This window comes from Nicotiana tabacum, chromosome 20 (genome assembly GCF_000715075.1).
Source record: "Nicotiana tabacum cultivar K326 chromosome 20, ASM71507v2, whole genome shotgun sequence".
Classification (NCBI taxonomy): Eukaryota; Viridiplantae; Streptophyta; class Magnoliopsida; order Solanales; family Solanaceae; genus Nicotiana; species Nicotiana tabacum.
This window is the reverse complement of record NC_134099.1, coordinates 56875952-56902540: the sequence shown is the minus strand read 5'-3', so window position 1 is coordinate 56902540 and position 26589 is coordinate 56875952. Positions and strand designations below refer to the sequence as shown.

The 26589-nt window shown below is 39.2% G+C and overlaps 1 protein-coding gene across 1 annotated transcript; it reads right to left on the bottom strand.

Annotated features, from left to right (window-relative positions):
• Nucleotides 1-21367: 21367 nt before the first annotated feature.
• On the bottom strand, nucleotides 21368-26083 carry LOC107778376 (protein SIEVE ELEMENT OCCLUSION B-like). The gene is made up of 8 exons (XM_016598624.2): nucleotides 25781-26083; nucleotides 25107-25331; nucleotides 24499-24609; nucleotides 23586-24043; nucleotides 23153-23262; nucleotides 22918-23060; nucleotides 22334-22828; nucleotides 21368-22199 (listed from the first exon to the last, which is right to left on the bottom strand). The coding sequence occupies exons 1-8, from the start codon at nucleotides 25994-25996 to the stop codon at nucleotides 21579-21581; spliced, it is 2379 nt and encodes a 792-aa protein (XP_016454110.2). The 5' UTR covers nucleotides 25997-26083; the 3' UTR covers nucleotides 21368-21578.
• Nucleotides 26084-26589: the final 506 nt, after the last annotated feature.

The following is a 26589-nucleotide window of genomic DNA, read 5'->3' as shown; positions in this document are numbered from 1 at the left end:
TTGCCACTTGGCTTAACCATAATGTTAATTATATATGGTAACTTTCTTGCTTTAATATATATATAGATATAGATATAGATGCGAATTAGTGAAAAATTTATTAACTAAAAAAAATGGTACTATATGTGTGTGTGTGTGTGTGTGTGGATAGGGTTTCATGCCGCAACAAGCCTTATGGCTATATATATGTGGATCGAGGTACACGCCGCAATAAGCCTTGTGGCTATATATATGCGGATCGGATTGCGCTCCGCAATGGGCCTTATGGCTATATGTGGATCGGGCTACACGCTGCAGCAGGTATCGTATAGTGCCGAGTGACTGAGTGTGACGAGCGAGAATTAAGACAGGCAGATTAAGAGCTTAGAAAGTACTTTTTATAATAAATTTTAATACTAGTGATAGAAAATAAAACTAGTAAAATATAAAATTATTTTTTAACAAGTCTTCCCTTTAGAAAAAAATCCGTAACAAGAAAGTATATGGAATTCTATCTAATTGTTCTAGAAATCCATATTTGTTGAGTTATTCCATCTTGGTAGTTATTTTTGGGTCGCCCATATGGGCTAACCCATTAAGGGAGACAATAATGAGTTAAAAGATAACTTCCCTGAAGAGAAGTTAAAAAGAAATCGTAGGGTAATTGTCTCACCTCCTTTTTCACTTACACCCTAGTAAGGGTATAAGGGAGTTTTTCCAATTAAAGGACAATCGAAACACGGGATTTATATTAAGAAATTCAGAGTCGCCACTTGGGAGATTCATGGTGTCCCAAGTCACCGGTTGAATCTCGAATCGAGGAAAATATTGACTCTGTTTAACAGTCCGCAAACCAGAAATTCGGGTAAGGAATTATGTTAACCCGGGAGAAGGTGTTAGGCATTCTCGAGTTCCGTGGTTCTAGCACGGTCGCTCAACTGTTATATTCAGCTTAATATCTGATTTTAAACACATTTTAGCCTATGGTTCTATTTCAACTTTAACCGCTTTTATTCATTTTTAAGAAGATTGCAACGTTATTAAAACACGTCTCGAACCACGTCACATAAATGCACCCGTGATTCTGACATATTTTAATATCGTTGAGATTTGGATTTGGGTCACATAAATGCGCACCCGAATTTAGGAAGGTACATTATTAAAATAACGCGCCTAAAACAACTACGCGCTTTCAAATTTGCGATGGCCATGGGAAATTCAGCTAATGGAACACCTCGAACTATATGAACTAAAATTAATTTAACGGCCTATTAGCAACACTTTTATTATTAAAAAAGTTTGGTCGAAATTGCACGAACGCATACTTCGGTCTTAATTTTGGAACCCATAATTATGCTACTCAAATGTCAAAGATACCTACTACTAGTCACTAGTGAATCTATATAGTCATGAAATACAAAATAAAGTGAAATGGAATACGTCACATCTATGTAGTATCTAATGTCTAACAACATTTACTAGCATTATAGTGTTATAGAGATAGAGGTCGTTTGACAATTACAAGAAGTACGTGAACAGTTAACGCTTAAAGATAAACGGACACGCTTAAACAATTAACAAAACTTTTAATTTTGGCTAATAGTTCACATATCCCTTTTTGTTTTAAACTTTGAGTTTTAACTTCACAAGCAAAGCATATACTCATTCAACAATCAAAAGGCCAAAGACAATAAAATACTCTCCGTCAACTAAACAAGGAGATGCAAAATCAAATAGCAACAAAAAATTTGACCGACCGAGGCAATACCATTTGTCAAAGACAATAGAAATAGAAACTGACCTTACATGAAGAATAAAGAACTTTGGAATTTCATTATGTATTGAATCTCTCAAATTAATCCAACTGATGAATAAACATAACGAGCTATCGACCAAACCTCAAAACGGCAAAGCTCAACTCAAATGAAACTCCATCGGTGTTAATGGAGGTTGCCGCAAAAAATGTACAATCCGGTCAGCTCTGTCGCCAGAGTGTTCAGCAACGTAATAGAGTAAAGAAAAGCAAGGGATGAAGTCGTTGCGGACGTAGCTGGTCGCCGGCGAACGACGATAACAGTGAGAACTGAAGGAGGAGAAAGGTCGTCGCTGGTCACCCCATTATAGATTATGGCGACGCAGCAGCAGCGACTCCAAGGGACTGAGAGATTTTTTTTTTTGTGAGCAGCCCATCTTCTCTCTGTATATGGCTGTGTGTGTGACTGTGTTTTGTGTGTCGCGACTGAAGTAAGGTTGCTGGGTTCGAGCGTGCCTAGGGTTCTGTTGCGTTTTGCGTTAAAGAAGAAGAACAGTGGGGAAAGGGGTCGTTTGGAGAAGACCACGCGAAGGGGGTGGGTCTGTTATTTAGTTCAACAAAAAGCCATGGATGACTGCTTCCAGAAGATCCTCTCTACGAGAGGGTAGGGTTCTCTGTGTCTTATAAGCTTTCAAATCTCTTTTCTCCTAATTTTAAGTCTTAGTAGACAATTAACTATACTATCTTTAACCCTTAAAATCAGCAAGTGTTGTCTTCACTACTAGTTGTCTTTCCCTTTTTACAATCCCACTAATTTAGTGTTTATTAACTAATATTATTGTGTCCCAAGCTTTTTAACGGAAGTGTAGTCCAAACAATTGATCAACACAGTTTCAATTCAAGTTCTTATAAGAGTTCAACGCAAAATACCTAAGAAAATCACACAATTTAACTTAAACTTTAAAAATGCAAAATACATATTTTTTAAAATTTTCATATATTTATTAATTAATTCCAAAATGTCAAAGTAAATCCTAAAATTAACTATAATATTTTTTTTTTGTATTTTTCATTAATTTTACAAATAAACATGCACAAAGAAATGCAAACAATAACAGAAAATATCATGAAAATTCAAAAAATTGCATACAAAAATAAAAATTATTTTATTTTGAATTCTTTGGGAGTAATTCGTACGGGGTAAAAATCACGTGCTCACAGTAATTTCTATTAAAGGAAGATCAAATTTGATTAAAAAGAATTGATCGCTTTCTTCTCTTCTCAACTTTTTCCTTTAGCTACTTTAGAAAAGAGAGAAAATTCTCTTGTTATTCGAAAAACATAAAATGAAAGACATTTAGTTTGTGAATTAAACATTGTTTCCTAGTGATCGAAGTTCGACTTGGGCAACTCTTTTGGTGGCAAGTACCACGACTTTTGGTGCATTAAAAGGTACACAATTTATTGTTCTCGCCCGTAATTTATTTTAACATTGACATCAGAGCCTATGTTGCTTGTTCCTAGTTACTGTCTCCATAAAATTACTTCATGCGAGACTCTTTATTTTGGAATATAAACTAATTTAACTTTCAAACAAGTTTGTTTCAACTGTGTAGGCGCTGAGATTTTTTTTGTGCGATGCGACTTGATAAACGAGTTAATCAAAGATGATTTTAAAATAAACGAATTGTTGTTACTTGCTTTCTCAGTGGTCGCCGACTTAGTAAGAAAACTGTGCAATTTATCGAGCTTACAATGATCTGCATAAATCATGTAAATTATTTTACACAACAAAAAAATTGTGTATTCCTAAAGATTTATTTAAACTTGGTTAATGTAGCAATCAGCTACTATGAAAAATAAAGAGAAAGACAATGAAACAATAAAAGAACGAAAAAGAATTAAAATGTCGATTTTGTCATATCTGGATACCTTGCTGAATGCAAGGACTGGCAATATATGCCTAACAAAATAAGAAAGGGACAACTGATTTTGTGTAACAAACCAATTAACAAAATGATACATGTCCTGCTCCTAGAACCTAAGAGGACTTAATTGAAAAAGTAAATACTACGGGACTAGAATAGAAATAACTAAATAAGATGGACTTAATTAATAGCTCATTGATATGGCTGCTCATCAGCGATAACTGCTACACTCCATCCTCCATAAGGAACCTTGCTGTAATTCAAGGTTCAAAATTAGTAAATTGACTCTTCAGAAAACCATATTCCTGTCATGTAGCTTCTTCAAGAGCGAAATTTTTCCATTACACCAACACTTCTACCATTGCCTTGTTCTTCTTTTTGACCATCCTCCTTTCTAAGATCTTCAATGGCTCAGTCAGAATCCGGCCATCATTAGTGCAGTAAGACGGATCTTATGTGGCAAAAAGTCTTCCCCCCAAATTTTTTTAATTGCGAAACGTGGAAAACAAGGTGTGTCTTCGATCCCAATGGCAATTGGAGTTCGTAGGCAACTGAACTAATCTTTTTGATTACTTTATAAGGACCGAAATAACGAGCTGAGAGATTTAAATCTTTCTTCAAATTTTTTCTCACTGCTACAGAGGTTTGCCGATAAGGCTGTAATTTCAAGAACACCCAATCCCCTACAGTAAATTTCTATCTTTTCTTCTTCCATCACCATAATTCTTCATCCTTGCTTCTGCCTTTGTGAAGTGATAGTAGGCTATATAGTTGATATTTACACCTTAATATGACCATACTTTGTTGTTGTTTTATAGATAAATTGCCAACAAAATGCTCTAAATAGTGTTCTTTTGTTTAACAGGGAATATTATATGAGAGGAAGCAACATGGAGTATTTTGGAGGCGATTACGTGAAGAAAAACGCCCACTCGAGAAGTACCCGAATACAAAGAAGCATAAATGGCCTGGGCAAGAAGGCCACCGCGATCGCGGTGAATCGCGGTAGATTAACAACGTGAGGCAGAAAGGTCAGCATTCACCGCGGTCGACCGCGGTTGGTCGCGACCGCGGTGCACTGTTCACGCTGCTGGAAAGTTTGAGGACCAAAGTGTAAAATCGGGAAAACTTTTGTAAAACCCTTATATGCTTTAGAAACTCGCCCAAGATGAAGCTAGGCTGATTTTAGACTACTTTTAAAGGCAAGAACAAGAGTGAGAAGATCAACCAAACATTAGAGTTTTTCTATCTCCTTTTAATTCTTGCAATTTTACATTATGAACAATTTAGTAGTTTTCTCTTATTTTGTTATGAGTAGCTAAATACTTATCTAGGGTTGATGGAACCAATTGTTGGTTGAAGTTTTGACTCAAGTTGTTATAATCGAGCCGGATTTATGATATGATTGTTCAACTACGTTTTGTATGGTGATTAATTGAATGGGCCATTAATTAATCGTGTCTAATTACCTTATATTGCTTGACAAAGAATATTAGGTTAGATAGTTGTTGAACAACACCATTTTTGGGTAATTGAAGAGATTCATTACTTGAACTTAAAAGTGGGTTTAGAGATAACAAAACTTTGGTGGGATAATTTAGAGTTGCATAACTACTGTCAGCTAGAGTAGTTCGAGAGAATGCTCTAGTAAATTAGTGGAGAGATAATTACGATAACCCATAACTCTTAATCCTCATAGAGTATTACGGTGAGATTATAGCGGAAGAGTCAAGATCTAAACTAGCAATTGGGGATATCACTTCCCTAGACCTTCTTACCATTGAATTATCTTTGTTTTAGCTCACCGTTATTTTTAATAGTAGTTGAAGTAGTTAAACAAAAAAACCCAATTTTTATTGATAAAAAATCTTGCATCTAGAGATTTATTGAGTTGATAATAACATTGTCGTAGAGTGTAATAGATAAGTTAGTTCCCTGAGGATTCGATTCCGGACTTAAAATCGGATTATATTTATAGCGACCGCTTAGTCCTTTTTATAGGGCATAGTTGGGCGTTATCAAATTTTGGCGCCGTTACCGGGGAGCTAACGGTGTTATTTATTACAACTTAGAAGTAGTTTTAAAATTATTAGTTCAAATCAATTTCCAAAGGTGTTAAACAATTTTCATTGAAATTCTAACGTTTGAACTCTTGTGGAATTCAGGTGTATGCTTAGAAATTCTTTGAGGACTGGAGAACTGCTTGAAGGACTTTCAGACCCCGAGAAAACATTCAGGGCATTGAACCGTGCCAACAAGAGGATCCAATAATCATAACAATCACACCAGCTTGAAATTGACATGGGTGACGCAGAGAACATCAACGGAAACATCAAGGTGAGCCAGCTGACCCAAATGTCAGAGTGGTGGCACCTCTTGTGCCAGAAGCTGCACTTTATGATTGGGCTCAACCCATAGCTGACAACCTGGCAACTGCCATAGCTGTGCCCGCAATTCAAGTGGAGACATTCCAGATCACCAACAACATGTTGCATTTGCTATAGAATAAAGGATTGCTCTCCGGGTCACACATTGAAGACCTTCAGCAACATTTGAAAAACATTCTATCAATTTGTGTGACTCAAAGGCAGCCAAATGTGATCCCAGAAGCTATCAAGCTATTACTGTTCCCGTTCTCTGTGACTGGGGAAGCTCAGACTTGGCTAAATTCGCTCCCAGTCAATTCCATTGCCACCTGGGAGGAATTAGTAAAGCAGTTCCTGAATAAGTTCTACCCGCCCAACAAGACTACAAGGGAGATTGATGAAATATTGCAGTACAAGCAGCAATCGACTGAGACCTTGCAAGAAACTTGGGAAAGATTTAAAGGGATGCTGGTGAAGTGTCCTCACCATGGCATTCCAGACCAGATGCTTGGCCAGAGATTCTACATGGGGTTAGCTGACAATCTAAAGGCCAATGTAGATGCTTCAGCTGGAGGTGCATTTTTGAGTAAGACATTCACCGAGTGCAAAGTCCTTCTTGACAAGATGTCCCAGAATTCGGGGTGGATGACTAGAGGTACAATACTGGCACCCATAATGCATTCAGTTCCTCTTGACCTAAATAATTCGCATGCAGAGAACATGGCCACACTCATGACTCAAATGAGTATTTTGACAAAGAAGATAGATGAGATGGGTACCAAACAGGTGCATATTGTTGACACGACAAATGGAGGACTGTGTACACCTTGTGTTAATTAGTCTTATGTGTGTTCATGGAGCGGAGAAGGTGAAAATCAAGGGGCAGGGGAATATATGAATTACGTTAACAACTTTAGGGGTCAGAGATAAGGAGGACAGCAGTGGAGACCGGCACCAAATCAGCAATACAGACCTAACATGCCTCAGCCTGGGGGCATGCAAGTTCAAGGCCAAATGGTGCCATACCACCAGAGACAACAGGGCTACCCACAGCAGAACCAACAACAGTTGACATATCAGCCACCTCCTTAGCAGCAGGATAACAACATCGTAGAGATCAAGGGGATGCTCCAGCAACTCATTGGGACAAATGGTAAGATGCAAGAAAAGTTGGCAGTACATGATTCAGCTATAAAGAACATTGAAACTCAGTTGGGGCAGTTGTCTATGGCTTTAAACAACCGCCTCCAGGGAACATTGCCACCGGACACAAATATTAACCCCAAGGAGCAAAACCCGAATCAGTTGATGGCAGTAAGTCTATGGAATAGGAGAGATTTAGACAAAGAGTAGGAGGTTGCACAAGCCAGCAAAAAGACTATGCCAGTCACTCCAATTCCACTAGAGGTAGATGAACCATCAAATCTGACTGAAGTGGTGGTTGAATAGGGTCAAGATGAAAAGGGTAAGGCTAAGGTAAATGAACAAGCTGTAGAGCAGGTGGTGCCTCTTGTGCCACAGAACCCCAACAAACAGAAGCCAGCAAATAGTGCACAAAGGGTGATACCTGCACCATTCCCTCAGAGACTGGTAAAACAAAAGAAAGAAGATCAATACAAGAAATTCATGGAGATGCTGTGCCAAATGAATATTCCTTTGATGGATGCCTTGAGGGAGATGCCAGGTTATGCGAAGATGATGAAAGACCTAATGTTATGGAAGTTTGATTTTCAGGACCTATCCACAGTGACTCTGACGCAGACCTGCAGTGCAGTAGTGACCAAACCGATGGCTCAAAAGATGTCAGACCCAGGTAGCTTCACTGTTCCATGCAAAATTGGGAGTTATGCCTTTGCAAAGGCATTATGTGATTTGGGAGCCAGCATAAATTTGATGCTTCTGGCTGTATACACCAAACTGGGCATTGACAGAGCTAGACCAACTTCGATGCTGCTGCAGCTGGCTGACCGCATGGTAAAAAGGCCTACTGGGATTCTTGATGATGTGTTGGTGCAAGTGGGGAAGTTCGTGTTCCCTGTAGACTTTGTTATTTTGGACTGTCAGGTAGATGAAGAGATACCTATCATTTTAGGTAGGTCATTTTTGGCCACTGGGAGAGCACTGATCGATTGTGAGACTAGGGAATTAAAAATGAGACTAAACGATGAAGAAGTCATATTCAATGTTCAGCAATCTATGAGGAGACCCAGTGAATATGCTAATTGCTCTCTAGTGGAGGCAGTGGATGTGATCCTGCAAGAAGATGATGTGACCCTGACTGCTAAAGATCCATTGGAGGCATGTCTGACAAATTTAGAAGAGATGGATGGTAAAGGGTTAGCTGAGTGGGTCATGGCACTTGAAGGCCAAGGATTCTGGAAAAGGGAACCTCAGTTCGAGTCCCTTGAGTTAGAAAAAGGGCTACACCTCCAGCAAAGCCATCAGTAGAGGAACCACCCAAGCTGGAGCTGAAGCCGCTCCCAGCTCACCTCAGGTACATTTTCTTAGGCCCTGATTCTACTTTGCTTGTTATTATATCATCCGGTTTGCTAGATGTGCAGGTAGAACAGCTCTTGCAGGTACTGCAAAAAAGTAAGACTGCCATTGGCTGGACCATGGCAGACATAAAGGGTATCAGCCCAGCCTTCTGTATGCACAAGATTCTCTTGGAAGAAGGGCACAAACCTTCTAGAGAACATCAACGAAGGCTGAACCCGAAAGAGGTAGTAAAGAAGGAAGTGATCAAATGGTTAGATGCGAGAATCATCTTCCCCATCTCTGATAGCAATTGGGTCAGTCCTGTCCAATGTGTGCCGAAAAAGGGGGAATGACTGTTGTGCAAAATAAGAACAATGAGTTGATCTCAACTCGTACAGTAACGGGATGACGGATTTGCATGGATTACCGAAAATTGAACACAGCCACCCGGAAGGACCACTTCCCCTTGCCTTTCATTGACCAAATGTTGGACAGGCTGGCCGGGCGATCGCACTTCTGTTTCTTGGATGGATATTCGGGGTACAATCAAATATCAATAGCCCCCGAAGATAGAGAGAAAACATCCTTCACTTGTCCTTATGGCATCTTCACCTTTCGGAGAATGCCTTTTGGGCTTTGTAATGCACCGGCGACATTTCAACGGTGCATGTTAGCCATTTTCACAGACATGGTGGAGGATATTATGGAGGTCTTTATGGATGATTTCTCCGTGGTGGGAGATTCATTCGAGGACTGTCTTCACAACTTAAGAAGAGTGCTCAAAAGATGTGTGGAGACAAATTTAGTGTTGAACTGGGAGAAGTGCCATTTTATGGTACAGGAAGGGATAGTACTGGGGTATCGAGTGTCCAGTAAAGGAATTGAGGTCGATCATGCTAAGGTTGACGTGATTGAAAATTCACCACCGCCCACTTCAGTCAAGGTGGTGAGAAGTTTCCTTGGGCACGCCGGGTTCTACAGGCGATTCATAAAAGATTTCTCCAAAATTGCTAACCCATTATGCAAACTCCTTGAAAAGGATCACCCCTTTGTGTTTTCTAATGATTGCAGGTTGGCATTTGAGGAGCTGAAGAAGCGATTGGTGACTGCACCCATCATTGTTGCACCCAACTAGGAGCAACCATTTGAGCTCATGTGCGACGCAAGTGACTATGCCATAGAAGCAGTCTTGGGGCAGCGAAAGGATAAACTGATGCACCTGATTTACTATGCAAGCAGAACGCTAAGCGGTGCACAACTCAATTACACCGTGACGGAAAAGGAAATGTTGGCTGTTGTTTTTGCATTCGACAAATTCAGGTCATACTTGATTGGCTCGAAAGTTATTGTTTACACTGACCATACAACAATTAGGTACCTGATAGAAAAGAAGGAGTCAAAGCCACGCTTGATTCGCTGGGTTCTTCTTTTACAAGAATTCGATCTGGAAATACGTGACCGAAAAGGGACAGAGAACCAAGTAGCTGACCACCTCTCAAGGTTGGAAGGAGCTGAAAAGAAGGTAGAGGTTGAGGATATAACAGAGACATTCCCGGATGAACAGTTACTGGCAATGACAATGGAGGAGGCACCATGGTATGCTGATATTGCTAATTATTTAGCAAGTGGTATTGTACCTTATGAACTCTCCTCAATACAAAAGAAAAAGTTCTTTCGTGATTGTCGGTATTATTATTGGGATGAACCTCTATTGTTTAAAATATGTGTAGATAACATGATCCGGCGGTGTATCCCCGAGAAAGATCAACATTCTGTTTTGCAGGCTTGCCATGCTTCACCATATGGTGGACACTTTGGAGGAATTCGGACAGCAGCTAAGGTGTTGGAGTCAGGCTTGTACTGGCCTACTCTGTTCAAGGATGCCCATGCTTGGGTTAAAAGCTGCGATGAATGCCAAAGAACTGGCAACATATCTCGTAGACACGAGATGCCAATGACCACAATTCAAGAGGTGGAGATTTTTGACATGTGGGGGATTGACTTCATGGGGCCATTCGTCAGCTCGTATGGTAACAAGTACATATTGGTAGCAGTTGACTATGTCTCCAAGTGGGTCGAAGCAGTGGCTCTTCCGACCAATGATGCTAAAGGGGTACTAGGCTTTCTAAAGAAGAACATTTTCACACGTTTTGGTACCCCAAGAGCTATACTCAGTGATGGCGGAACCCATTTCTGCAATAGAGCATTCGCAGGACTGTTGGAAAAATATGGAGTTCATCGTAAAGTGACCACCTCGTACCACCCACAATCGAGCGGGCAAGTTGAAGTGTCCAACAGGGAGATTAAAAGTGTCCTCACAAAAACAGTGAATGCAACAAGGACTGACTGGGCAAAGAAATTGGATGATGCATTATGGGCGTACCGCACAGCCTTCAAAACCCCAATTGATATGTCACCGTACAAGTTGGTGTTTGGCAAGTCATGCCACCTCCCAGTTGAGCTAGAGCATAAAGCACTTTGGGCATTGCGGCAGTTAAACTTAGACATGGAGACAACAGGGACTAACAGAATCACTGGGTTACATGAACTCGAGGAATTCAGGTTCCAGGCCTTTAAGAGTGCTAAATTATACAAAGAAAGGATGAAATTAATGCATGATAAGCACATCTTGGATCGAAACTTCAAACCCGAAGATCTAGTGTTGTTATACAAATCGAGATTGAGATTGTTCCCAGGTAAGTTAAAGTCCCGATGGTCAGGACCCTTCAGAGTGGTGCAATTGTTCCTAAGTGGAGCTGTAGAGATTGTATCAGAAGATAGGACAAATAGGTTCACAGTAAATGGGCAAAGGTTGAAACATTACCTTGGAATGGCTGAAGAAAAAAGGGATAGAGTAGTAATCACTTTGGAAGAGCCCCAGTACGCGAATAAGGAGTGATGATCAAATGCTTGCATCGTACCGCGACGTTAAATCAGGTGCTGCGTGGGAGGAAACCCACGAGTGTTGTTGTTAGTGTGTTAAAAAAAAGCGTCAGCACCATGACCGCGGTGAACCGCGGTAAACCACGGTGGAAGGTAAACATTCTGCCTCGAATTTTTCATCTCACCGCGACCGTGGTGGACCGCGGTAAACTGCGGCGAGGCGTAAACTTTCTGCCTCAAGATTTTAAACCCACCGCGGCTGACCACGGTGCGTACCAGGTATTTTAATTTTTTTTTTTGCGTTTTTCTTTTCTCTTTTCTTCCTCTTTTAATTTCAAAACCCAAAACCCCCCTCTTAAACCCAAAATACCTGATCTCCTCCCCCAAATTTTCAATCTCTCCCTCTCTCTAAACCCTAACCACCCAAATAATCTCTTCTTCTTCTTCTTCTGCCCTCATACTAACATCCCCCACCTCCATTCCTCTCACCCATTCTTCAACTACGGTATGTTCCTCACCTATTCCCTCTCTTTTCTTTGGTATTGTGTTGTATTGTATTGTAGTTTATGTAGTTTTATGTTGATATGGTGTTGTAATTGTTGGTAGATTTTTTGTAGTTTCTTTTTGTTTTTCTATTTTAATTTCGTTTATGAGAATGTTTGGTGAAGGGGCTGTGTAATTAATATTTGGAACGGTGTTTGTTGGTGGGTGATTGAATGACACAAGTGTGGGGTGTGTGGTGTGGTAGTATACTTGATTGGGGAGGAGCTTTGATGTACCCATGAGGGCTATATGTGTTTGGATAGTGCCCTGCTCACAAGGTGTTTGGGAAATTGCCCCAATGGAGATATAAGGAGCTATTGTGACATGGTTATGGTGAAGTCTGAGTAACCATCCATAGTCACATATTTTGCGCACTCACTAATAGGCGTTTCGTTGTATGACAGGTACAATGAGTTCTTCCAGGAAGCGACGAAACACCGGACCCTCCACTAGTGGACCGGGGGGCTCCTCACAAGCTAGGAGCCAAGCCAGTGCACCTCAGTTCGATAGCACTCGGTTTGTATCCAGAGCAGCGGAGGATAGGTACAACCAGAAAGCAGCTAAGAAGTTACAACCTGAGGTGCACATTGATCGAACGGCTTTGGAGGTGGAATGCCCCAACATGTTTAATGAGCTGAGGCGGTGTCAGCTGGATATCTTCTTCGAGGTACCGGAGGAGGCTAATGTTCAACTAGTAAGGGAGTTCTATGCGAACTTTCCAGAACATGAGAATGGGGTTGTGACGGTGCACAACACCCCGGTAAATGCATCCCTCGACACCATCCGCAGGGTATACAGGCTGCTAGTGTTCAGAGGTGAATTTGATCCTTATCGTACTTTTAGTGGTACACGGGCCTTGTGGGGAACTCTTCTCGATACTATCTGTATGCCGAACGGAGAATACCTATGGATTAAGCACAGGATTACTCTCAACTCCCACTGTCTGAATTGGGAGGCTAAGTGTTGGCTCACCATTGTCAACAGTCGATTGTTGCCATCCAGCAACATGACAGATATTAATCTACCACGGGCATCCGCAATCCACTGTTTCATGTCCCACAGTGATTTTGATGTGGCCCGGCTCATCCATGAAGAGATGTTCATTAGATCACCTAAGCTAACCAAAGGCCACTACTTCCCTTCACTGATCACCCGGCTGTGCCGTATTGCTCGAGTCCCTGAAGACCCTCGGGTTGATGGGAGATTGTCACTAAAAGCCCCGTTCCGGGCGAGAAAAATTGGAATTGGACGAGATCCGGTGGTGAATGTTGATGACTCTGATGATGATTCAGCTGATGATGATGATGATGATGCTGAGGTAGCTGCGGTTCCTCCTCCTCCTCCGAGAGTTGATGTGGCAGGCCCATCACAGCCACACCGGAGCACCCGTATGACAGCTTTAGAGCAGGATATGGCTGGGTTGCGTACCTCAGTCACTGATTTGGGTGCCCGTGTTGATGCGGTGGCTGAGAGGCAAGTGAAGTCGGAGAAGAAATTCTTGGGCTGGTTGAGAGCGCTGGGACGTGCATACAACGTGAACCCAGGCACTGTCTCCGATCAGGAGTGAGCCTTCAGAGAAGTTCCTTAACCTCACTGTTCTTTAAATTTATAAGCCATGGGGACATGTCTTCATTTTAAGTGTGGAGTGGGGGATACTTCATTGTATGTTTGTAATTGTAACAATTGACTGTTTGATTTTGTTTGTTTTGTCTTGCTTTGATTGTTTTGATGTTAGAGTAATAGTTCATTAGGAAAGTTAAAATAGTAAGTGACTTGTCCCGACGACGGATCTCTTTCGGCGGGGTTCTTGAGGGACTAAGTTGAGAAAAAAAATTAGAATATGGAGACTCTTCCTGATGACGGATCCTTTAGACAATTTTATTGAGGGAAGTTAGCCTAGAGAAAAGACCAAAAAGATTTTTTTATTTTATTTTTAGGTAGTGTAGTAACTTCTCCTTGGTTTTTTTTGGGCCACAGTTCTTTTCCAATGGTTTAGCTTGAACCGAGTATAGGTAGTTTTTATTTATTTTTGTTCTTTTTAGTTTTTAGAGTAGGACTAATGGGCTACGAGCTAAATTCGAAGGAAAACACTTAGCGTTGATACATTTGAGCATAATAGACACTAGAGTATAATGCCTAGCTTCATTGGTTGAATCCTGTTAGAGTGCCTTAAAATTGTACGTTTGTATCTAACTTGAACACTCAAAAGAGAATGTCTTGATAAACCAATCCGGAGTAAGTCATGTTCCATGTGTGTGTGAGTTTTACTGTGTTCCATGTTTCATATTTGATGCCTAGAACTTGCCCTGTGTATTTGCAAAGCGAAATAGTAGTTTCTTTCAGTTTTAGAAGTGATATAGGCATTTCTTTGTTGAGCCAGACATATAAAGTAAACCAACCTAAATGCAATACAGCTTAGTTAACCCCGTTGAGCCTATAAGCCTATTTCTTTGGCAACCAAATTGCGAACCTTACCCAATTGTTTGAATAGCTTGCCGTTTGAACCCTTTTACCTCCCAATAAGCACTTGAATAGTAGTGGAAATATGCAAAAGCAAAAGTGTGGGGTGGTGGTTTGGTTTTTGAGTGGAACCATTGAGATAAAGAAAATGTGTGAAATTTTGAAGCATAAAAAAGAAGCACCACGAAAAAAAAAGAAGTAAAAAATATGGGTTATAAATAATTATAATGGTTGGTAAGTGGTGGCTTGTACAAATTGAACCTAATGGATGGGGATGTTTTAAACAAATGAGGTGGAGTGTTTGGTTGGCACAACTATGATCTTTAAGTTTAATGTAATTGTATTAAAAGTGCTTAGGGAGGTTAGTCACTATATCTAAATATATTCTACCCGTCCCTTTACCTACATTAGAACCAAGTAAAGTCCTATTGATCTTAGACTGAATGGGCTCAATTAGTAAAGTATTACACTACGGGCAAACCTATGGTGCATCTTTGTGGCATGTGAACGTTCTTTCTGAGAGTGAGTGAATTTTGTCTATCTTAGTTCCTACTTGTTCTAATTATCATCATATGTGGAACTACTCTCTTGTATGATGTGAGGGCATGTGATTCACAAAGGAAAGGTAAGTCTTGACTCTTGTATAGAGTGGTTTGAGTAAGTGCTGATGTTGCATGGCATAAAAGGTTTGACTCTTGAGGTAAAGGTTGTTCACTACTAGGTACAACTTTTGTAAAATATTCATGGTGTGAGTCGTAAGGGTAAAGCTTAGGGAAGGAATTTTGATGGAGTGTGGTGGATTGCTCGAGGGCTAGCAATAATTTAAGTGTGGGGTGTTGATAGTAGGCTATATAGTTGATATTTACACCTTAATATGACCATACTTTGTTGTTGTTTTATAGATAAATTGCCAACAAAATGCTCTAAATAGTGTTCTTTTGTTTAACAGGGAATATTATATGAGAGGAAGCAACATTGAGTGTTTTGGAGGCAATAATGTGAAGAAAAACACCCACTCGAGAAGTACCCAAACACAAAGAAGCATAAGTGGCCCGGGCAAGAAGGCCACCGCGACTGCGGTGAACCGCGATAGATTAACAACGTGAGGCAGAAAGGTCAGCATTCACCGCAGTCGACTGCGACCGCGGTGCACTGTTCACGCTGCTGGAAAGTTTGAGGACCAAAGTGTAAAATCGGGGAAACTTTTGTAAAACCCTTATATGATTTAGAAACTCGCCCAAGAGGAAGCTAAGCTGATTTTAGACTACTTTTGGAGGCAAGAACAAGAGTGAGAAGATCAACCAAACATTAGAGTTTTTCTATATCCTTTTAATTCTTGCAATGTTACATTATGAACAATTTAGTAGTTTTCTCTTATTTTGTTATGAGTAGCTAAATACTTATCTAAGGTTGATAGAACCAATTGTTGGTTGAAGTTTTGACTCAAGTTGTTATAATGGAGTCGGATTTATGATATGATTGTTCAACTACGTTTTGTATGGTGATTAATTGAATGAGCCCTTGATTAATCGTATCTAATTACCTTATATTGCTTGAGAAAGAATATTAAGTTAGATAGTTGTTGAACAATACCAATTTTGGGTAATTGAAGAGATTCATTACTTGAACTTAAAAGTGGGTTTAGAGATAACAAAACTTTGGTGGGATAATTTAGAGTTGCATAACTACTGTCAACTAGAGTAGTTCGAGAGAATGCTCTAGTAAGTTATTGCAGTTGATCGAGAGATAATTACGATAACCCATAACTCTTAATCCTCATAGAGTATTACAGTGAGATTATAGCGGAAGAGTCAAGATCTAAACTAGCAATTGGGGAAATCACTGCCCTAGACTTTCTTACCATTGAATTATCTTTGTTTTAGCTTACTGTTGTTTTTAATAGTAGTTGAAGTAGTTAAACAAAAAAAAACCAATCTTTATTGATTAAAAATCTTGCATCTAGAGATTGACTGAGTTGATAATAACATTGCTGTAGAGTGTAATAGATAGGTTAGTTCCCTGAGGATTCGATTCCGGACTTAAAACCGGATTATATTTGTAGCGACCGCTTAGTCCTTTTTATAAGGCATAGTTGGGCATTATCATGAGGTTATCATGGAGGACTTTGGACATCAATTTCCTTTCTCTTAAGACTAAGTCTGCAGATTCTTTCTTTGTTTGGGCCACCAGCTTGAATGTGGGTTGGGGAGGATCATACCCATATAGATCCTTGAAGGGTGTCATACCAATTGCTGAGTGAAAATTCGAATTGTAACAAAATTTAGCCAGTACCAATCTTTTGCTCAACTTAGAAGGTTTATGACATGTCATGCATCTAAGGTATGTCTCCAGGCATCGGTTCAACCTTTCTGATTGCCCATCGGTTTGCGGATGATAAGCAGTACTTGGTTTTAGCTATACATGTAACCCTTTGAATAGCTCCTTCCAGAAAGGGCTAACAAAAATTGGATCCCTGTCTGAAACTATTGAGCTTGACATTCCATGTAACTTGCATATATTATCTAAGAACACTTGAGAGACCTGACTAGCTGTGTAGGGATGAGCGAGGGAAAAGAAATAAGCAAACTTTGTGTATCTATCTATTACCACAAGTATTGAATCTTTGCCGTTTGATTTAAACAATCCATTGATGAAGTCCACTGCAAAATGTTCCCAAGATCGCAAAGGTATTGGTAGTGGTTGGAGAAGGCCAAGATAAGCAACACTCTCCCCCTTATTTCTCTGGCAAGTCTCACATTCCTTGACCTGATTCTTGACATCTTATAATAAAGTAGGTCAATAGAATAAGTTTTTAAGCCTTTGTTGTGTAGCATATATACCAGAGTGACCTTTCCAGGGTGATGAATGCATCTCCTTAATTAACTTTTGTCTGAGATCACCATGATTTCCCACCCAAACTCTTCCATTTTGCCTGAGAATACCATCTTGGATCTGCACCCCTAGAACTGTATTAGGATCTACAAATAACTGAGTGGAAATGTCTTGAACAAGTGCATCATTTTGATAAATTTCTAAAACATCTTCAGCCTATTTCGGTTGAACAACTGTGAGTCTGGCACAATCACCCTCATCATACTTCCTTGAAAGTGCATATGCGGCTACATTTTCAACCCCTTTCGATAATGAATCTCATATCTCAGACCCAACAACTTAGTGACTCCCTTGTGCTGCAATGAGGTGGTTAGCTTCTGATTTTTGAGAAATTTAAGGCTAAAATGGTTTGTCTTGATGATAAAATGATTAGGTTGTAGATAATGTCGCCAATTATCCACAACATACAATAGTGCGATTAGGGTAAGTTTTACAAGGTAGTGGTTAGACCGACTATGTTGTATGGGGCAGAATGTTTGCTAGTCAAAAAGTCATATGTCTAGCATATGAAAGTAACAGAAATAAGGATGTTGAGATGGATGTGTGAGCATACTAGATTGGATAAAATTGGGAATAAAATTATTCGGGACAAAGTGGGAGTGGCTCTTGTGGAGGCAAAGATGCGTAAGGCAAGGTTGAGATGGTTCGAGCATGTTAAGAGGAGAAGCACAGATGCCCCAGTCAGGAGATATGAGAGGTTGGACTTGGGAGGTGATAGGAGGGGTAGAGGTAGGCCTAAAAAGTCTTGAAGAGAGGTGATAGGCGGGACATAGCGCAGCTTGAGCTGACCGAGGACATGACCCTAGATAGAAGGGTGTAGAGGTTAAAGATTAGAGTAGAAGGTTAGTAGGTAGTCGTGCGTTTCCTTTGTCTTCTCTAGTTCGATAGTATTAGTGCTAGTATGGTACCCTTTTTTTCCTAGTTTGCTATATTCGCATGTCTTGTTCTGTTATTACTTGCCATCGGTAATTCCGTAGTTTGCTAGCATAACTTCATTCTTATTCTCAGATGCTGCCTTGGATTTATTTTTCTAAATATACTATCTTGATATTACTTGTTATTAGTACCACTTTCATATTCTCTGCTGCTAACTCCAATTTAGTTTTTTAATTATTTGCCTTGCTATCACTTGCTATCAGGTCTTCCTTCACCTTCTTTAGCCGAGGGCTATCAGAAACAGTCTCCCTGCCCTTCCAGTGTAGGGGTAAGGTTGCATACATCTTACCCTCCCCAGACCCCACTTGTGGGATTATACTAGGTGATTGTTGTTGTATCTCTTTTTCATATGTTGAATGTCCCATGTACCTTGAGCTTAGTGCTTGACTGGTAAAGGCAATGAGCCGCCCATTTTTCATTAAAACTACCCCTATTCACTTTCCACTAGCATTCACTTCCACAATGAAAAATATTGAGAAATGTGGCAGGGCTTGGACCATGGCTTTATTTAGCTCTTCAAAGTCTTGGGTTGTTTCTATGGACCAACTAAAATTTCCCTTTTTAATAGGTTAGTCAAGGGCTTACTAATTGTCGCAAAGTTTCTGATAAACCTTCTATAGTAGCCTGTGAGGCCCAAGAATCCCCTCAGCTCCTTGACTGATTTGGGCTGGATCCAATCTAGCATAACCTTGATTTTAGACTCATCAGTACTCACCCCATGTTTTGAAATGACATGGCCCAGATATTCAACTTTGTCTTGGCCGAAACTGCATTTAGACTTTTTGATCAACAATTGGTTTGCTTTCAACAACTCGAACACCATCTGTAAATGCTTCAGATGTTATGCCATTGACTCAGTGTAAACAAGAATGTCATAAAAAAATACAAGCACAAATTGCCTCAAATAAGGCCCAAAGATCTGGTTCATAAGTGCCTGAAAGGTGTCTAGGGGAATTTGTCAGCCCAAAAGGCATGACTTTAAATTCCCATAGCCTATGTTGTGTGTGAAAAGCTATTTTGTATTTGTCCCCTTTCTTCATACAGATTTGATTATAACCAGACCTTAAATCTAACTTAATATAAATTCTTGATCCATATAACTCATCAAATTAGTCTTCAACAACTGGTATGTGATATTTATTCTTAACAATGGCCTCATTCAACTTGCGATAATCCATGCACATACGTCAACTAGAATCTTTCTTTTTAACCAAAAGGACAGTTGAGACAAATGGTGAAACACTTCTTGCAACTGTTTGGGCATTCAACATTTCTGCTACGATCTCTTCAATGGCATTCTTCTGATCAAACGAGTAACACTAAGGCCTCAAATTTATGGGTTCAGCCCCTGGAACCAGCTCTATGGCATGGTTACTGATTACGCCCAACTATGCCTTATAAAAATGACTAAGCGGTCGCTGCAAAAATAATCCGATTCAAGAGTAGGGAGTCGAATCCCATATGGAACTAACCTATTTGTTACAAATTTTAGTATTACTAATGATAAGCTAAGACAACTTTCAGATTTCAAAATTTGATTTGGAAATTAATAGAAATTATTTAACTAAGGAAAAATGAATAAAAACTATCAATGAGCAAGAATGCAGTTAAATTTGTCACGACCGTAAAACCTAACCCGTCGTGATGGCGCCTATCGTGGTACTAGACAAGCCGATATTTCCAAAACAACTTTCAATATTAAACAGGACTGAATTAAGACATTAAAAATAACCGAAGTTTGCCATAAAAAGGGGATAAAACCCAAAATATAAGTGCGAAAAAATAGCCCGACATCGGGGTGTCACTAAGTCATGAGCATCTAAATAACCAGTCTAAGATCAGAGTTTACAATAGTCTGTGTCAAATGCCAATACTAAAAAGAAAAGATAACAAGAAAAGAGAGACAAGGACTACAGATGCCAGCAACTACCTCGTAAGTCTCCGGAACTAACTACGCAGAGATCAACGTCCACCGTGCCAAGAAATACCTAGATCTGCACAAAAAGTGCAAGGAGTAACGTGAGTACTTCCAACCCAGTAACTAACAATAATAAATAAAGAACTGAAGGAAATGACGAGCTACACAATTATACTTTATCTTCATTAATTTCAGTAAAGAATAGACATGCTTTCAAATCCGAAAATTTAAGTTAAATCAGTTCTATACAGTTTCACGTTCAAGTAGCCGAATATAACATCTTCCAGAAATTTCACAACAATGACAGATAACAACTAAGTGCAATAACAAATGAAAGCAAGTACAACCTCTCAGGGCTACTGTCATTCAACTCGTTTCAACAGCTCAATCACTCGGCTCTCAGCCCTCAGTACTTACACTCAATAGGTACCTGCGCTCATTAGGGGTGTACAGACTTCGGAGGAGCTCTTTCAGCCCATGCTCTATATAGCTGCAGCATACAACCGATCCATAATATATAAATAGCCATAAGGCTCGTTGAGGCGCGCAACCCGATCCATATACATATATACACCCCTAAGGCTCGTTGTGGCGTGCAACCCAATCCATATACATGCAGCCCTCAGGCTCGTTGCAGCGTGCAACCCGATTCACGTATACTCACCTAGCTCACAACTTGGCACTCAGGTCATATCTCAGTCAAAACCTCTCTAGTCTTTCGGGCTCTCAGAAATCATATGAATCATCCCAAACAGAGATAATAACATGTATCAACAAGGAACAAGAAGAGATGGAGGTATGATTGAAATGAAGAATGGAGGCCTCTATTTACAGTAAGAGCTGTCGTCCAAATAGCCAAAGAAGATGGCTTGTTGTTGATTTAGTCATGCAATTTGTATGTGCAATTAGCCTATAATTTGTCAATAAAGTTAGGCTCTCCCGTCCCATTTTTCTTCTTTTCTTTTTATTTTCTTCAATATGAGCCCTACACAACTAACTTCACGTGTACAACGTGACAGCTCATCTGTTAATTAACCACTAAATCCTACTGTTATTTATAGCTTTGCCCCTCTATACACGTGTCATGTTACTCCTACTTTTTCAATTTTACCTTTTATTGACCACATGGGTAACTATATATTATCGACCACATTTCTCAAATTTTTCGTCGAAGATTTTTTGAAAATTCTAGTAGTGAGCAAAAGAGAAACAAACTAAGAAACACACGTTATCAATTGGAAACCAGATTTATTTTCACTCATGCATAACGCTATAGAATTACATCGATCGCACACTCAAATCTCAAAACAAGTACATCAAAAAGCCAGTACATGGCATTTTATTCTAAGTAAGAGCAATACTTAAAAGACTCTCAAGAGGACTAGAAGTAGTAGTAATTTTATTCAAACATATGGTCCTCTAGGAGCAATTAATAAAGATGCTCAATCAATGCAGCAGCTGTACATGATAAACTTCTCCATCGGACGGCTGCATTCAGCACAAACCACTCTCTCAGGAATATGACCAGTGGTTCCAGGCAATATGAGACGTGTGCAGTGATGAGGAGTATGAAGAGCACGAAGTTGACGGTCCACTGAAGGAACAAATTCAGTGATATCTGTGACTTCATGTTTCCAGCGTTCAAATCCTCTCATAACTTGCACCATCAGGTCACCTTTACCTCGAGTCATTTCAGCCAATCCCCGGCTAAAAACAGCCCATCCTTGGTCACTTCCATCATAGCTTAAAATGGTGACGATTTCTTGAAGAATTGGGTCTGTTTCTCCAGGGATGTCTTGTTGAGTCCTTGAGTGCCACATGCTTTCTAGCCTTTCCCAAAAGAACCAAATGAGAGTTTGGTCTTGCACCACATGGCTTAGGTTTTCAACTTGGATTATTGCGCTGTTCTTGCGAACTCTTTCCTTTGGATTTCTTTTACCCACGTAGAGCATCTCTAGAGGGATACGGGCTGCATTTGCAACAGCTCTTGTCGCAGTTGTGAATGCTCTGATCCATTCGATGTCTTCTCCTCCATACAAGCATATGCATTTGCCTTCCCCAATCTGCATGCAGAAAAAAATCATGGATAATTTAAACTTTAAAGATGATATATGATACCTCATGATCTATGTGTATGTGAGAGTTTAGTTGGCTTAATTAATTGATTAAAAGTAATGTTTAAGAGAGTTTAACTTACCCAGGTAAATATGTTTTGATCAATGGAGTCAGCTAATAGTTCAATATTCCAAGTTTGTTCTCTCCATAGAGCTTCTTCCCTAGCTTTAGTAAAGGGAAATGCCAAACTTCCCCAAATCCACAACATATGGTAAGCATTGTTGTTTGTTTCTTTACCTTGAGGATCAAGAACAACAAGCTGAGGCTTTTTATTGAATCCCCAGATCTCTTTGATGTATCTGATGACTGCAGGATCAATCATAGAAGGATGAGCTACTGAGTACCAGGGCATAGAAGCTTGGACTTGTTCAAATTTCATTTGCTTTTCTTCAGTCCATGTTGTTACTCTTTTGTCAACTACAGGAATCCAAACAACCTCATAGTTACTCTCAGGCCTACTTGGTTGTGCCTTTGATTCAGCGTACATATGATGGAGAATAAACAGCTCTTCTGCTGCAATGTCCAGATCTGACAGCAAAAGTAATACATGCTTCCTCCTAAGCACATCAAGACTTACCTAACCACATCAATAATTAATTAGTAATTATAAGTAAATCTCTTGAAGATATTAATTGTTAAGAAGAAGAGGTAGTGATTGGTACAAACCCTTCTCTTATGAGTTCCATCAAAAAGTGGGAGCTGGTCATCCTTGGAATAAATCAAGATTGACAGTATCTTCATGTTATCAATGTGGGGTGTCCTCAGAAGTCGCAAAAGTGCTTCAAATGCATCATGTTGCCTCTTCTCCTCTATATCACAAACAAGAATAATATGTAAAATATCCTTGCTTGTTTTTTAAACATCAATTTAATTAATTAAAAATATCGTAGCACATGCTTACCAATCTTTTGGTAACATTGGTTAAGAACCTTTCTCAGGAGATCCAATATGTTGGCAAGCTTGTGAGCCAAACTAGATATCTCCCAAGTCTCGGATGTTGTGGACATATACCTAAAACACATATTCACAAAGTACATGGTAAATTGTCAAAATGGAGAAATAACACTTTATTATTAATATTTCCATCATTGTGTTGTCAATGTTAGAGTTATTTTTTAGCTTGACTGCCCACTTTAGAGAGGAGTTCACTCATATGCGCAAACGGTAGAAAAATTAACCTGTTATAGCAGGTAATTTGTGTTATTTTCCAGGTTTCTAATCCAACTTTTAATGGATGGTTATGGTTATTTGTAGTTATTGCATACGCAGCATGGTAATGTAAAAATCTTTTATACCGTTACCTTATAGAATTTAAAGTCGTTTAGAAAACATACTCGTGGCCGGTGGCAATGAGATTCAAAATGATGGCAGCACACATGACAGCGGCCCTTATAGTCCAATAGGCAGCAGTGGAAATATGGGCAGTATTGATCAACATTTCCAATTCTTGGGTGATAGCATATTGGTGATGAGATGTTCGAATGTCTCTAAACTCGATAATGCACTTTGTGACATCCAACATTTTGTTGATCAGATCAGAGATTGCATCAAATTTTGGCTTAAGAACATCAGTGCGCTCCATGATTTCTGGAAGTTCCTTAATGATTGCAACTGACTTGGCCAGTGGATTTGTGGGATATTGTTGAACAAGTAGCCAAAATTCACCATATTGCTGAGCAAAGGCTGCAAATGTTATTGCTACTTTTGTATCCCAGGCGTAGGTTGTGAGCGAGTGAAGCAACGCAATTGTTGTTGAGTGCGGGTCTTCTTTGTTAGCACATTTGCATATCAACTGTACCATAATTACATTCACATCAACCACCAAATATTTTACTCCAGGAGACATCCGAGAAGGATTTTACTTATATCCGCTTAATGTAAAAAGAATTTAGAGTATCGGTGCATTATAACCCGTTGTAGCAGGTTATTATATGTCTTATTTTGCAAGTTACTAATTTTTCCTGTTTATAATTAGGTGATCTAATAGCTAACAAAGAAGTTGTTTTACAAGCTCCGTACCGAATCATTCTAGACATGAGATTCTCTTTTTCCTTCTCTAAATCAAATGGTTTGCATGATCTATTAACACATTGACCAGGTCGCAAATAGAATATATATAAAAATGATAATTGAACTTGTTCTCTTAATTACAAGTACTCCAAGTTTAAAAATGTTAAGTAGTATCAAATTTTTAATTTTGGGATTTAAATAGCAAAGCGAGTTATATTTAAATTTTAATGCACTTACCTCCATAGAAATTCTGTGTATAGGATATGCCAAATAGTTGAGTATTTCAGAAAGTCCACTGTGGGGAACCTTCTCTTCCAATGCTTCCAGATGTGCTTGAGCTTGACCTCCCTATAATATTCAAAACAAAAACAAACAAAAGATTAGAAAAGCTATTTTTTTTCATTTTTCACTCGGTGTTCGATATCCACATTAGGGCCCGAGATTTGCGCCCGGAAGTCCCACATTGGGGGTAAAGCGATTCTTAATAAAAGCGACTCCATATCCAGGACTCGAACCCGAGAGTTGGTTAAGGATGAAGGAGTACTTACTACTCCATCACAATCATTTATTGGATCATGTAGAAAAACTTTGTTATGATATAACAAATTACTAGTAGCAGTAAATTAAAAAAGATATTTATTATTATATCCACGACAATATAAATAATTTTTTCACAAACAGTACAATTTAACTTGCTATAGAAGCTGGTTATATGTCTTATTTTTAACTTACCGCTAAAGTGTCCTAAACTCCTAATAGTCTAAACTTTTGTTACACTGTCACAATATTGGTTCACGTAGAAAAACTGTGTTCTGATATAACAAGAAAAATGAGATGATACATACATGAAGATGGCCAGGAATAGCAGGAGCACGATGCACAATATCCTCAATGGTATGGAGAAGAGGTTTGACGTCAAAGTCACGGCCATCTGGGGAATGAGTATCCTCAATGTGCTTCATCATTGCATTATCATCAGATGTTAAGAAGAGATGATGATCACCCCTCCTCGGGTGAATTCGATTTGTAGTCCGTGGGTTGATATGAGTATTATGAGCAACAGCTGGTACCTGTGGGGACATAATATATAATTAAGTAATTAAAATTATATTATTACTATTCAACATATATAATAAGTATTAGAGTAGCTAGGTAGAGATTCTCAGTCCAGATCTCACTCTTCTATCCAAAATTCCCAAAAAAACATTGGCGCATTTGCACAAATGGCATTCTTTGAGGCCACTATTTAATTTATATCGAGTTTAGCCTAGCTGGCTAAATTTGTTCGCAACAAGAGAAACTCATTCAACTTTAAAGGCGAAATTTAGGCCATTGAACTATTGGAGAACTAATTTAAGGAGTGACTTCAGAAAAGGTTATACGGTGCATGCATATCTGTATGTTTTTGGTTCATGAAAAAGAATTAAACCTACCCATGAGAAACATGTTACGACATAATATAATTAATTAAAAGGGTGCTAAACATTTAAATAAAATGGTGGCAGAAATTCAATCGTACCATGTCATGACTCACTGGTTTGACCACAGGATGGTTCATCACAGGATTTATCTGAGTATTCAGAGGGTTGATGTGATGGCCAGAAGTTGCGTGATGGCCAGTAGTTGGGACCATATGATCATGACTCATTGGATGCATCCTGTTGGCAGCAACAGCTGAATCATTAGTCACTGGGTTCATGGCTCCCTTTTCAGTCAATTGGTTAACATGAGCCATATTTCAAAGGGAACTAAAAAATGGTAGGGTTTTAGAAAAGGCAAGAAATAGTTGTAATTAAGAACTGCTAGCTGTGTGTTGAAATGAACCCATGAGAGGGGTTTATATAACATTTGGAAATAGTATAAAGGTGGTATGAATCAAGTTCCTTGCTTCTAATGGGGTCTAAAGTTGTGAAGAGGTTTGGAATTGGTCCTATGAATGGCTCCTATGAAGCAAACATCTTTGTCTCTTTCACAGTAGAAAGGATAAAACGTAATTTAGACAGCATTCTCATTATCGTTACCATTAAGATTTTGCTTCATTTCTCTCTCTCTCTCTCTCTCTCTCTCTCTCACACACACACACACACACACACACTATATATATATATATATATATATATATATATATATATATATATATAACAGTTTGTGCTTAGTTTTGTTAATTTGAATCTTAATTAAAGTTCCAAAAAAGTATAGTGTTATGCCTCTTCATCTGGCCACATGACTAATCCATTCAATAGGATGGTAGGAAGAATGCTATCAATACCAAAAGAACAAGACAAATTTGACTTATTAATGAGAAGTATCAACCCCAAAGGTTAAACA

What these genes read in the sequence shown, in the direction of transcription:
- LOC107778376 (XM_016598624.2), bottom strand. Translation starts at nt 25,996, where the DNA reads ATGGCTCATGTTAACCAATTGACTGAAAAGGGAGCCATGAACCCAGTG. An exon ending in CTCATTGCCACCGGCCACGA is followed by an intron (nt 23,263 to 23,585) that starts GTATGTTTTCTA and finishes TATGTGTTTTAG; the next exon opens with GTATATGTCCACAACATCCG. An exon ending in ATGGAACTCATAAGAGAAGG is followed by an intron (nt 22,829 to 22,917) that starts GTTTGTACCAAT and finishes TGATGTGGTTAG; the next exon opens with GTAAGTCTTGATGTGCTTAG.